The following is a 13,722-nucleotide window of genomic DNA, read 5'->3' on the forward strand; positions in this document are numbered from 1 at the left end:
ATTTTTCATTCAAAAAGTCAAACAATGCTCCTTCCCTTCTGAGTCCTGCTGTGTGCTCTATCAGTGATTTTCCTCCACATATGAGGTATCGGCATACTCAGGCGAAATTGCACAACAAATTTTCTCCTGTTACCCTCATGAAAAAAAAATTGTGTCTAAAATAACACTTTGGGGAAAAAAGTTAAATGTTCACTTTTTCCTTCCCCATTGCTTCAGTTCCTGTGAAGCACCTGAAGGGTTAATAAACTTCTTGAATGTGGTTCTGTGCACCTTGAGGGGTGTAGTTTTTAGAATGGTGTCACTTTTGGGTATTTTCTGTCATATAAACCCCTCAAAGTCACTTCAATTGTGATGTGGTCCTTAAAACAAAAATGGTTTTGTAAATTTTGTTGGTAAAATGAGAAATCGCTGGTCAACTTTTATTCCTTCTAACTTCTTAACAATTTCAAAAATTGTTCTAATGTAAAGTAGACATGTGGTAAATGTTATTTATTAGCTATTTTCCCCAAATTTCCGATATTTGCAGAAATAAATACAAGTCATATTAAACAAATTTTTCATGAAGTACAATAAATCACAAGAAAACAATCACAGAATCAGTGGGATCTGTTGAAGCTTTCCAAAGTTATTACCTCATAAAGTAACACTGGTCAGCTTTGAAAAAATTGGCCTGGTCAGGAAGGTGGAAACAGACTTGAGGGTGAATGGGTTAAAAGTAAGCTATGAACACTTGTAGTTTTGAAAGCATTCTCACTTTGCAGCATTTTTTCTACACCTGCGTAAAACATTTGCATAATATCGTACACTTTGATGCATATTTTTTGGTAAATCTTTTACATGGTAGATTGTATAATTTAAAATTTATAGTATTTTTTAATTACTACATATTTAGAAAGGAATGTAGGAAATGGTGCGGTTCACAGGCTTGCCGAAAGAAATAACAATATTTGCAGATGTTTTAATGTATACAGTTCTGACTGGCATTTCAGAGCAGAAGAGCTTCAAATTCTTCTCCAAACAGCCATCAAACGGTGGTAATTAATCCTGAGATGAAGTTTTCTCCAAGCCAAGCAGCTCTTGAACAAGTCTTTCGCCAAAATGGGCACGGCTATAACATTTAACATGGTAGGCATCAGACATTTTGTAGAGGATGTATGCATTATTTATAGCAATGCTTAAAGAATACCAAAATACTTGCTGCCAAGTCTTGTTTGGTTTGTGTGAAATAAAGTACCTGAAAGAGAATAGAAAATTGATTATATTGAGGAATATATAATATATAAATATTTACTATACTTTTATTTAACTTTGTAGAAATTACATGTATCCCTTGAGTTTTAGATTTTTTTATTTTCTTTTCATGTTTTTTACCATATTCTTGCAAATATCTCAAAAATGTAAAACAATTAAGGTGCATTCAAAACCATGTGTAATTATTTTTAAAGGGAACCTGTCACCAGGCTTGGCAGATATAAGATACGGCCACCGCCTTTCAGGGCTTATCTACAACATTCTATAATGCTGTAGATAAGCCCCCAATCCGACCTGCAAGAGAAGAAAAATATGTTTTATTATACTCACCAGGGGGGCAGTCCGGTCATATGAGTGTCGCAAATCCGGGTCCAGCGCCTCCCATCTTCATATGATCGCTACCCTCCTGCTTACTTCATGGCTCCCCGACATCGCGCTCCTGTGCAGGCGTACTTATCTGTCCAGTTGAGGGCAGAGCAAAGTACTGCAGTGCTCATGCGCAGGGCCTCTCTGACCTTTCCCGGCGCCTGCGCACTGCAATACTTTCCCTATGCACACTTATCTTTCTGGTCGGATCAGGGGTTTATCTGCAACATTATAGAATGCTGTAGATAAGACATGAAAGGCAGTGGCCGTATCTTATATCAGCCAATCCTGGTGACAGGTTCACTTTAAATAAAATTTTAAATGCTGTATTCCTCTAGATTTCTGCATTTGATTTGATTAGATGAATACAAAATATGCTACTAAATTATTTTTCTTTATATTTCTTTGTGGACTACAGGAAAACAGTAGAAGAATAAACCATTCTAAAGTATATTATTTACATACTATATTCTCGAGTATAAGCTGACCCAAGTATAAGCCGAGGCACCTACTTTTACCACGGAAAACTGGGTAAACTTATTGATTCGAGTATAAGGCGGGTATGCACTGTCCCCCTCATCCCTGTCCTGCTATGCATGGCTTCCCCTGTCCTGTCCTGCTGCATGACTTCCCCTGTCCTATCCTGCTACGTGGCTCCCTCTGTCCTGTCCTGCTATGGATGGCTCCCCCTGTCCTGTCCTGGTATGTGGCTCCCCATCCTGTCCTGGTATGTGGCTCCTCCCTGTCTTGTCCTGATATGTGGCTCCCCCTGTCCTGTCCTGGTATGTGTGGCTCTCCTTGTTGTATGCATGGCTCCCCAGGTCCTGCATTCTCAGTTCCCCCGGTCCGCATTGCTCAACTCCCCAGGTACCGCATTGCTCAGTTCCCCTGGTCCGCATTGCTCAGCTCCCCAGGTCCTGCATTGCTCAACACGCCAGGTCCTGCATTGCTCAGCTCTTCTGGTTCCACATTGCTCAGCTCCCCAGGTCCCGTATTGCTCAGCTCCCCCGGTCTGCATGGTTCGGCTCCCCCTCCTGCATGGCTCGGTTCCCCCATCCCCCATGGCTCGGCTCCCCCCTTTTCCTAATTGTATGCATGGCTCATATTGCCCCCTCTCCCCATCATACTCACCCTCCTTGTACCTGCATCTCCACCCCTGCTTCTACGTTGTCATGGCGCCGGTGGCTCTCCTCTCCTCTGCTCAGTGGTCACGTGGTACCGCTCATTAAGGTAATAAATATGCGCTCCACGCCTATTGGAGTGGAGACCCATCCATATTCATTACCTAAATGAGCGGTACCATATAACCGCTCAGCACAGGAGAGGAGAGCCACCGGAGCCAGGAGAACGGAGATGCAGGTGTGAGGAGGGTGAGTATGATCTCTTCAGTTAGCCGGCGGCTGCAGCTGTCACTGTGCCACCGCCACCGGCTCCTGCCACTGCTACGCCGCTCTCCCTCCCCCACCAGCGTTCTGGACTAGGGTTGAGCGAAACGGATCGGTCATTTTCATAAATCGCCGACTTTTGGCAAAGTCTGGTTTCGTGAAACCCGACCCGATCCCAGTGTGGTGTCGGCCATGCGGTCGGCGATCTTCGTGCCAAAGTCGCGTTTCGTATGACGCTTTCAGCGCCTTTTCTGAGCCAATGAAGGTGGATGCAGAGTGTGGGCAGCGTAATGACATAGGTCTCGGTCCCCACCATCTTATAGAAGGGCATGGCAGTGATTGGCTTGCTCTCTGCGGCGTCACAGGGGCTATAAAGGGTCGTGCACGACGACCGCCATCTTACTTCTGCCGATATCAGCATAGGGAAAGGTTGCTGCAGATTCGTCAGAAGCAGGGATAGCGTTAGGGAGGGAACATTAATCCTGAAACTGCTTGTGCTGTAGCGATTCCCACTGTCCAACACCACCTTTTCTTTGCAGAGACAGTGGAGGCTAGATTTTTCTTCATCAGCTCTGTAGCTTATTGGGCTGCCCTAGAAGGCTCCATGATAGCTGCATTGCTGTTTGTACGCCGCTGTGCAAACCAACTGCTTTTTTAAAAGCAAAAATCCTGTTGCTCCTTCCTTTCAGCACAGCTATCTTGTTTGTTTGTCCACACTTTTGTGTGCAGCAGTCCTTTTTATTGCTGCCTGCCATACTTTTCTGAGATTATTGTAGGGAGATAGTAATTGTAGTACAGTCCCTTTTTGTTTTTTGTTATATATCTTCCAGCCACTTTCTGCCCTTGAAACTGTGTAGTGTAAAACAGTGGGCCTGTTTTTTTCTGCACTGTCCCACACATAAAAAGGGAGATTTATATTGCCAATCAGTGCATCTGTGCCAGTCCTGTCTGTGGTATCTCTGCCAGTCATTTTCTGTCACAGAAACTGTGGTGTAATACAGTGGGCCTGATTTATTCACTAGTCTCCCAAAAAGAAAAAAAAAAAAAAAAAGGGAGATTTATATTGCCAATCAGTGCATCTGCACCAGTCCTGTCTGTGGTATCTCTGCCAGTCATTTTCTGCCACAGAAAGTATACTGTAATACAGTGGGCCTGATTTATTCACTATTCTCCCACACATAAAAAGGGAGATTAATATTGCCAATCATTGCGTCTTCGCCAGTCCTGTCTGTGGTATCTCTGCCAGTCTTTTTCTGCCACAGAAAGTATACTGTAATACAGTGGGCCTGATTTATTCACTAGTCTCCCACACATAAAAAAGGGAGATTAATACTGCCAATCAGTGCATATGCGCCAGTCCTGTCTGTGGTATCTCTGCCAGTCTTTTTCTGCCACAGAAAGTATACTGTAATACAGTGGGCCTGATTTATTCACTAGTCTCCCCCCCAAAAAAAAAAGGGGAGATTTATATTGCCAATCAGTGCATCTGCGCCAGTCCTGTCTGTGGTATCTCTGCCAGTCTTTTTCTGCCACTGAAAGTATACTGTAATACAGTGGGCCTGATTTATTCACTAGCCTCCCCAAAAAAAAAAAAAAAAAAAAGGGAGATTTATATTGCCGCCAATCAGTGCATCTGCGCCAGTCCTGTCTGTGGTATCTCTGTCAGTCATTTTCTGACATAGAAACTGTGGTGTAATACAGTGGGCCTGATTTATTCACTAGTCTCCCAAAAAAAAAAAAAAAAAAAAAGGGAGATTTATATTGCCAATCAGTGCATCTGTACCAGTCCTGTCTGTGGTTTCTCTGCCAGTCTTTTTCTGCCACAGAAAGTATACTGTAATACAGTGGGTCTGATTTATTCACTATTCTCCCACACATAAAAAGGGAGATTAATATTGCCAATCATTGCGTCTTCGCCAGTCCTCTCTGTGGTATCTCTGCCAGTCTTTTTCTGCCACAGAACGTATACTGTAATACAGTGGGCCTGATTTATTCACTAGTCTCCCACACATAAAAAAGGGAGATTAATATTGCCAATCAGTGCATATGCGCCAGTCCTGTCTGTGGTATCTCTGCCAGTCTTTTTCTGCCACAGAAAGTATACTGTAATACAGTGGGCCTGATTTATTCACTATTCTCCCACACATAAAAAGGGAGATTAATATTGCCAATCAGTACATCTGCGCCAGTCCTGTCTGTGGTATCTCTGTTAGTCATTTTCTGACATAGAAACTGTGGTGTAATACAGTTGGCCTGATTTATTCACTAGTCTCCCCCCAAAAAAAGGGAGATTTATATTTCCAATCAGTGCATCTGCGCCAGTCCTGTCTGTGGTATCTCTGCCAGTCATTTTCTGCCACAGAAACTGTGGTGTAATACAGTGGGGCCTGATTTATTCACTAGTCTCCCACACATAAAAAGGGAGATTAATATTGCCAATCAGTACATCTGCGCCAGTCCTGTCTGTGGTATCTCTGTTAGTCATTTTCTGACATAGAAACTGTGGTGTAATACAGTTGGCCTGATTTATTCACTAGTCTCCCCCCAAAAAAAGGGAGATTTATATTTCCAATCAGTGCATCTGCGCCAGTCCTGTCTGTGGTATCTCTGCCAGTCTTTTTCTGCCACAGAAAGTATACTGTAATACAGTGGGCCTGATTTATTCACTATTCTCCCACACATACAAAGGGAGATTAATATTGCCAATCAGTACATCTGCGCCAGTCCTGTCTGTGGTATCTCTGTTAGTCATTTTCTGACATAGAAACTGTGGTGTAATACAGTTGGCCTGATTTATTCACTAGTCTCCCCCCCAAAAAAGGGAGATTTATATTTCCAATCAGTGCATCTGCGCCAGTCCTGTCTGTGGTATCTCTGCCAGTCTTTTTCTGCCACAGAAAGTATACTGTAATACAGTGGGCCTGATTTATTCACTATTCTCCCACACATAAAAAGGGAGATTAATATTGCCAATCAGTGCATCTGCGCCAGTCCTGTCTGTGGTATCGCTGCCAGTCTTTTTCTGCCACAGAAAGTATACTGTAATACAGTGGGCCTGATTTATTCACTATTCTCCCACACATAAAAAGGGAGATTAATATTGCCAATCAGTGCATCTGCGCCAGTCCTGTCTGTGGTATCTGTTAGTCATTTTCTGACATAGAAACTGTGGTGTAATACAGTTGGCCTGATTTATTCACTAGTCTCTCCCAAAAAAAAGGGAGATTTATATTGCCAATCAGTGCATCTGCGCCAGTCCTGTCTGTGGTATCTCTGCCAGTCATTTTCTGCCACAGAAACTGTAGTGTAATACAGTGGGCCTGATTTTTTCAGCACTCACCCACACATAAAAAGGGAGATTTATATTCACAAGTTAACATACACCTTCTACCTTGTTTTTCAGTACCATATAACGGTTGTTAGTTTGGTTAAATTTTCACAAGAATGAGGAAGGCTGGTGGAAGAGGTCGTGGCCGTGGGCGGTCAATGCCAGCTGGTAATGCTGATGGTGGTGGTGGTGCTGGTGGAGCATCGGGTGGTAGAGGGAAAAATAGCACCTAAGTCTCGTGTTGTTGAGCCAGTGTCATTGTCCGGCTACACAAGGCCTCGAACGCTACCTTTTCTGGGACTAGGAAAACCGCTGTTAAAGCCGGAGCAGCAGGAAAAAGTTTTGGCTTTCCTTGCTGACTCTGCCTCCAGCTCTTTAGCTTCCTCCTCGGATAGTTAAAAATTGAAAAGTAGCCAGTCGTCGGTGGATGCTCCCGGTCAGGAACAAGTTGCTTCCTTGTGTCCTTCCCCCAGAACAACAGTGAAGGATGCGTCAGGCGACACAACCGGTTACTCCATGGAGCTCTTTACACATACCGTGCCTGGGTTAGAAAGGGAAATAGTTAACAGCCCACTAGAAGATGATTCGGACATGGAGTGCACTGATGCACAGCCACAGCTAGATTGTTATGCTGTTCCATTGACTCACATCACTACATTGCCCTCGCAGTGTACTGAGCCAGAAACTGACCCTGATGAGACGATGGTGCCCCGTCCCGAACGTTATAGCACCTTACACGGTGACACAGAGATAGCTGAACATGATATTGAAGAGGAGGTGATAGATGACCCAGTTGTTGACCCAGATTGGCAGCCATTGGGGGAAGAGGGTGCCGCTGGCAGTAGCTCAGAAGCGGAGGAGGAGGATCCGCAGCAGCCATGTACATCACATTTGCTTTCATCTGGCAGGCCCGTCTCTGGCCAAAAAAGTTTGGCAAAACCAAAACCTGTTTTAGGACAGCGTTACCATCCGGTGAAAGTAACACAGCGTGCAATGCCTGAAAAGGTATTCCATAGTAGGAAGAGTTTAATGTGGCAATTTTTTAACCAAGATCCGAATGATGAGTGCAAAGTTATCTGTAAGAAATGCTCAAAAACATTTAGCAGAGGGAAGAATCCCCACAATTTAAATACAACGTGCATGTTCAAACATGTAACCAGCATGCACTTGCAAGCCAGGAATAACTCCCAAACGTTCCCTACCATTGGTGCACCTGCTCAGAATCCAGGTAGTCAGCAACGCTACATCGCTTCCCTCACTGTAAGCCCACCGGTTAGAACAACAACAGCAGCAAATGTGGAGGTGTCGTCGCTAGGGCAAAGCATGCAGGAAATCACAAGTTAATTGTTAGGAAACACTGCATGTAGGCCTACATCGAGAATACCATCACCAAACCTCTCTCAATCCGCCATGTCCACCACCACCACCACCACCACCGCTAGTTCCACCATATGCACCTCGCCAGTCCAGCTCACCCTACAAGAGACTCTCGTTAGGAAAAGAAAGTACTCACCCTCTCATCCGCGTACACAGGGTTTGAACGCCCACATTGCTAGACTTATATCTTTAGAGATGATGCCCTACCGGTTGGTTGAAAGCGAAGCTTTCAAAGCCTTGATGGCCTACGCAGTACCACGCTATGATCTACCCAGTCGACACTTCTTTTCGAGAAAAGCCATCCCAGCCCTCCACCAGCATGTCAAAGACCGCATTCTCCATGCACTGAGGCAATCAGTCCGTAGAAAGGTGCACCTCACAACAGATGCATGGACCAGTAGGCATGGCCAGGGACGTTACGTGTCCATCACGGCACACTGGGTTAATGTGGTGGATGCAGGGTCCACAGGGGACAGCCACAGTGGGACAGTTCTGCCTAGCCCACGGTCTAGGAAACAGTTGGCTGTAGGCGTTCGCCACCCCTCCTCCTCCTCTTCCATCCGAAGCGAAAGCTCATCCACAGAGCGCATTCGCACGACCACTCCATCCGCAGCTGCCAGTGTTGCACACGAGGTGTCCCATTATGGAACAGCTAGTGGTAAGTGTCAGCAGGCTGTGTTGGAAATGAAGTGCTTGGGCGACAACAGACACACCGCGGAAGTTCTGGCCGAGTTCTTGCAGCAAGAAACTCTGTCATGGCTGGGCAGTGTACATCTTGAGGCAGGCAAGGTAGTTAGTGATAACGGGAGGAATTTTATGGCTGCCATAGCCCTTTCACAACTGAAACACACACCTTGCCTGGCTCATACCTTGAACGTGGTGGTGCAGTGCTTCCTGAAAAGTTATCGAGGGTTTCCAGCCCTGCTCCTGAAGGTGCGACGACTTTGCTCTCACATCCGCCGTTCGCCCGTACACTCCAGCCGTATGCAGAACCATCAGCGATTGTTGAAGCTTCCCCAGCACCGCCTAATAATCGACGCTGCAACAAGGTGGAACTCCACACTGCACATGTTTCAGAGGCTGTGCGAACAGAGGCGTGCTGTAATGTTTTTGTGGGAGGATACACATACAAGGGCAGGCAGTTGGATGGCAGACATGGAGTTGTCAGGTGTGCAGTGGTCGAAGCTACAAGACCTCTGTCAAGTCCTTCAGTGTTTTGAGGAATGCACACGGCTGGTCAGTGCAGACGACGCCATCATAAGCATGAGCATCCCACTAATGCGTCTGCTGATGCAAAGTTTGATGCACATAAAAGGAGCAGGCGTCTGCAGTCGAGGAGGAAGCCTTGATAACAGTCAGCCATTGTCTGCTCAGGGAACTCTCCTGGACGAGGTGGCGGACGAAGAGAAGGAGGAGGAGGAGGAGGATGATGATGGGGATGAATATTTATGGGAGGAGGAAGCTTCTCAGGGGGCAATAGAAACTGTTGGCATTGCAAGGTCAGGTACAGGTTTTTTGCGGGAGACAAGTGATGTTGAATTGCCAGAAAGTGCTCCTCAACCCAGCACAAGCACTGATTTGACACCTGGAACATTGGCCCACATGGCTGATTATGCCTTGCGTATCCTAAAAAGGGACCCCCGCATTATCAAAATGATGACCGATGACGATTACTGGTTGGCCTGGATCCACGCTATAAAGGGAAATTGCAAAATATCATGCCACATGAGAACCTTGAGCAAATATTGGCTACCAAACAAGCAACTCTAGTAGACCGTTTGGTTCAGGCATTCCCAGCACACAGCGGCGGTGATGGTTCTCACATGAGCTGCAGGGGGCAACATGCAAGAGGTGTTAGAGGTGCACAAATCAGAAGTGGCGTTGGACAGAGGGGTTTTATGACCAGGATGTGGAGTGATTTCGCAATGACCGCAGACACGACAGGTACTGCAGCATCAATTCAAAGTGACAGGAGACAACATTTGTCCAGTATGGTTACAAACTATTTTTCCTCCCTTATCGATGTTCTCCCTCACACGTCATTCCCATTTGAATAATGGGCATCCAAAATAGACACCTGGCCTGAATTGGCAGAATATGCTTTACAGGAGCTTGCTTGCCCAGCTGCTAGTGTGCTATCAGAAAGACTATTCAGTGCTGCTGGTTCAATACTGACCGAAAAAAGGACTCGTCTGGCTACCCAAAATGTTGATGATCTAACCTTCATTAAAATGAACCAATCATGGATTTCTAATTATTTTGCCCCACCTTTCCCTGCTGACACCTAGCTTTCCTGTAAAAAGGTCTTGCTTTTGGACTCGTCTTACTGACTGCTCCAATTTCTCCATTTGCAGCTGCTGTATGTCCACCATAGGCCATTTTTACACCTCCCTAAATGGGCTGACTCCCCCCACGGGGCCGTGGTCACAACTTGGCGCAAGCACCCGTGCGAGTGCCGTTTGGCTGAACAGGTGGGTGTGCCCACTTTTGGGCGACGGCACTGGCACAGGGTCCCTCATAGTACAATGAAGTGTCTCTGGCGGTGGTGGTGCACACCCAATGTCAGACACACCATCATAACATGAGGGGCCCTGGGCCAGTACAGCTGCCCATAACCTCTCACTGCTCCACCACTGTTTAGTCTGTGCTGTTAAATCCTTCAATGGCACTGCCAATACCAATTTGTTGACATGATTGATGCTAGTAAAAATATTCTGGGGCCCTGTCCTACATTTACACCAGTTAATACTTTGCGCCAACTACCACTGTCTGCAAGTCAGCAGAGGAGCCCACCCCTGTACCTAGGTATGCCACCTGTTTATTTGTGAAATTTTTTTTTGGCCAGACATTAACCTCACTTTATTATTTTGGCCTACTAACAGTGTCAGACACTCCTTACAGTTGTCCTCCACTGAACAAAGCTAGGCCGCCTGCGTACTCCTGTAACCTATTTTTAACTGCATTTTGCCTATTACTTTTTTGGCCCTACTAACTGTGTCACTGTCTGCCCCTCGGTGCAATCGTCCTCCGCTGACCACACCAATGCTGCCTGTGTACCCCTGTAACCTATTTAAACCTGCATAGAGCCAACTTTTTTATTTTAGGCCTAGTAAGTCTATCTGCGGTCCCTCCTTGCAATCGTCCTCCGCTGACCACACCAATGCTGCCTGTGTACCCTGTAACCTATTTAAACCTGCATAGAGCCTACTTTTTTATTTTAGGCCTAGTAAGTCTGTCTGCGTTTCCTCCTTGCAATCGTCCTCCGCTGACCACACCAATGCTGCCTGTGTACCCCTGTAACCTATTTAAACCTGCATAGAGCCTACTTTTTTATTTTAGGCCTAGTAAGTCTGTCTGCAGTCCCTCCTTGCAATCGTCCTCTGCTGACCACACCAATGCTGCCTGTGTACCCCTGTAACCTATTTAATCCTGCATAGAGCCTACTTTTTTTATTTTAAGCCTAGTAAGTCTGTCTGCGGTCCCTCCTTGCAATCGTCCTCCGCTGACAACACCAATGCTGCCTGTGTACCCCTGTAACCTTTTTTAAACTGCAGTGAGCCAACTTTTTTGTTTAAGGCCTACTACCTGTGTGTGTCTGCGCCACTCAATACAGCTGTCCTCCTCTGAAAAAAGCTGAGCTTCAATTGTCAGGTTTTCAGCCTATAGGAATTGGAAAACTGCATTGGGGCTACTAGTTTGGTTGGGCCTACTAACGGTGTCTGCCGCTCCTTGGTGTTCTCCAGGTTTTTTTTCCTGAGCTTCAATCATCAGGCTTTCGGCCTATATTTTAAATATGAAACTGCATTTGGGATACTAGTTTGGTTGGGCCTACTAACCGTGTCTGCCGCTCCTTGGTGTTCTCCAGGTTTTTTTTCCAGAGCTTCAATCTTCAGACTTTCGACCTACATTTTTAATATGAAACTGCATTTGGGATACTAGTTTGGTTGCGCCCTACTAACGGTGTCTGCCACTCCTTGGTGTTCTCCTCCACTGTACAAAGCTGAGCTTCAATCTTCAGACTTTCGGCTTATATCAGATATTAAACTGCATTTGGCCTACTAGTTTGGTTGGGCCCTAGTAACGGTGTCTGCCGCTCCTTGGTGTTCTCCTCCACTAAATATAGCTGAGCTTCAATCTTCAGGCTTTCGGCCTATATCAGATATTAACCTGCATTTGGCCTACTTGGTTGGTTGGGCCTACTAACGGTGTCTGCTGCTCCTTGGTGTTCTCCTCCACTGAATATAGCTGAGCTTCAATCTTCAGGCTTTCGGCCTATAGGAATTTTTAAACTGCATTTGGCCAACTAGTTTGGTTGGGCCCTAGTAACGGTGTCTGCTGCTCCTTGGTGTTCTCCTCCACTGAATATAGCTGAGCTTCAATCTTCAGGCTTTCAGCCTATAGGAATTTTTAAACTGCATTTGGCCAACTAGCTTGGTTGGACCCTAGTAACGGTGTCTGCTGCTCCTTGGTGTTCTCCTCCACTGAATATAGCTGAGCTTCAATCTTCAGGCTTTCAGCCTATAGGAATTTTTAAACTGCATTTGGCCAACTAGTTTGGTTGGGCCCTAGTAACGGTGTCTGCTGCTCCTTGGTGTTCTCCTCCACTGAATATAGCTGAGCTTCAATCTTCAGGCTTTCGGCCTATAGGAATTTTTAAACTGCATTTGGCCTACTAGTTTGGTTGGGCCCTAGTACGGTGTCTGCCGCTCCTTGGTGTTCTCCTCCACTAAATATAGCTGAGCTTCAATCTTCAGGCTTTCGGCCTATATCAGATATTAACCTGCATTTGGCCTACTTGGTTGGTTGGGCCTACTAACGGTGTCTGCTGCTCCTTGGTGTTCTCCTCCACTGAATATAGCTGAGCTTCAATCTTCAGGCTTTCGGCCTATAGGAATTTTTAAACTGCATTTGGCCAACTAGTTTGGTTGGGCCCTAGTAACGGTGTCTGCTGCTCCTTGGTGTTCTCCTCCACTGAATATAGCTGAGCTTCAATCTTCAGGCTTTCAGCCTATAGGAATTTTTAAACTGCATTTGGCCAACTAGCTTGGTTGGACCCTAGTAACGGTGTCTGCTGCTCCTTGGTGTTCTCCTCCACTGAATATAGCTGAGCTTCAATCTTCAGGCTTTCAGCCTATAGGAATTTTTAAACTGCATTTGGCCAACTAGTTTGGTTGGGCCCTAGTAACGGTGTCTGCTGCTCCTTGGTGTTCTCCTCCACTGAATATAGCTGAGCTTCAATCTTCAGGCTTTCGGCCTATAGGAATTTTTAAACTGCATTTGGCCTACTAGTTTGGTTGGGCCCTAGTACGGTGTCTGCCGCTCCTTGGTGTTCTCCTCCACTAAATATAGCTGAGCTTCAATCTTCAGGCTTTCGGCCTATATCAGATATTAACCTGCATTTGGCCTACTTGGTTGGTTGGGCCTACTAACGGTGTCTGCTGCTCCTTGGTGTTCTCCTCCACTGAATATAGCTGAGCTTCAATCTTCAGGCTTTCGGCCTATAGGAATTTTTAAACTGCATTTGGCCAACTAGTTTGGTTGGGCCCTAGTAACGGTGTCTGCTGCTCCTTGGTGTTCTCCTCCACTGAATATAGCTGAGCTTCAATCTTCAGGCTTTCGGCCTATAGGAATTTTTAAACTGCATTTGGCCTACTAGTTTGGTTGGGCCCTAGTAACGATGTCTGCCGCTCCTTGGTGTTCTCCTCCACTGAATATAGCGGAGCTTCAATCTTCAGGCTTTCGGCCTATATCAGATATTAACCTGCATTTGGCCTGCTTGGTTGGTTGGGCCTACTAACGGTGTATGCCGCTGCTTGGTGTTCTCCTCCACTGAACAAAGCAGTGCCGCCTGTTTACTCCTGTTACCAATTTTGAACTGCATTTAGCCTACTTTATTCTTTGGGACTATATCTGTGTTTCCTCCTCATCCTGCCCATTGCCCAGCCAGTGCTAGATGAGTCTGCTGGTACATTGACCCAGACCACTACATTCCCCTTGCACTCTACACAGCCAGAA

At 45.9% G+C, this 13,722-nt stretch overlaps 1 protein-coding gene across 1 annotated transcript in view; it reads right to left on the reverse strand.

Annotated features, from left to right (window-relative positions):
* Nucleotides 1-472: 472 nt before the first annotated feature.
* The window catches only part of PGBD5 (piggyBac transposable element derived 5), a 257,759-nt gene continuing 244,509 nt past the window's right edge, over nucleotides 473-13,722 (reverse strand). Inside the window, exon 7 of the mRNA XM_077283257.1 lies at nucleotides 473-1,234. Within this exon, the coding sequence (XP_077139372.1) occupies nucleotides 1,039-1,234 (196 nt within the window). The 3' untranslated portion in view covers nucleotides 473-1,038. The remainder of the gene's footprint in view (nucleotides 1,235-13,722) is intronic.

The sequence above is a fragment of the Ranitomeya variabilis genome, chromosome 2 (assembly GCF_051348905.1).
Source record: "Ranitomeya variabilis isolate aRanVar5 chromosome 2, aRanVar5.hap1, whole genome shotgun sequence".
NCBI lineage: Eukaryota > Metazoa > Chordata > Amphibia > Anura > Dendrobatidae > Ranitomeya > Ranitomeya variabilis.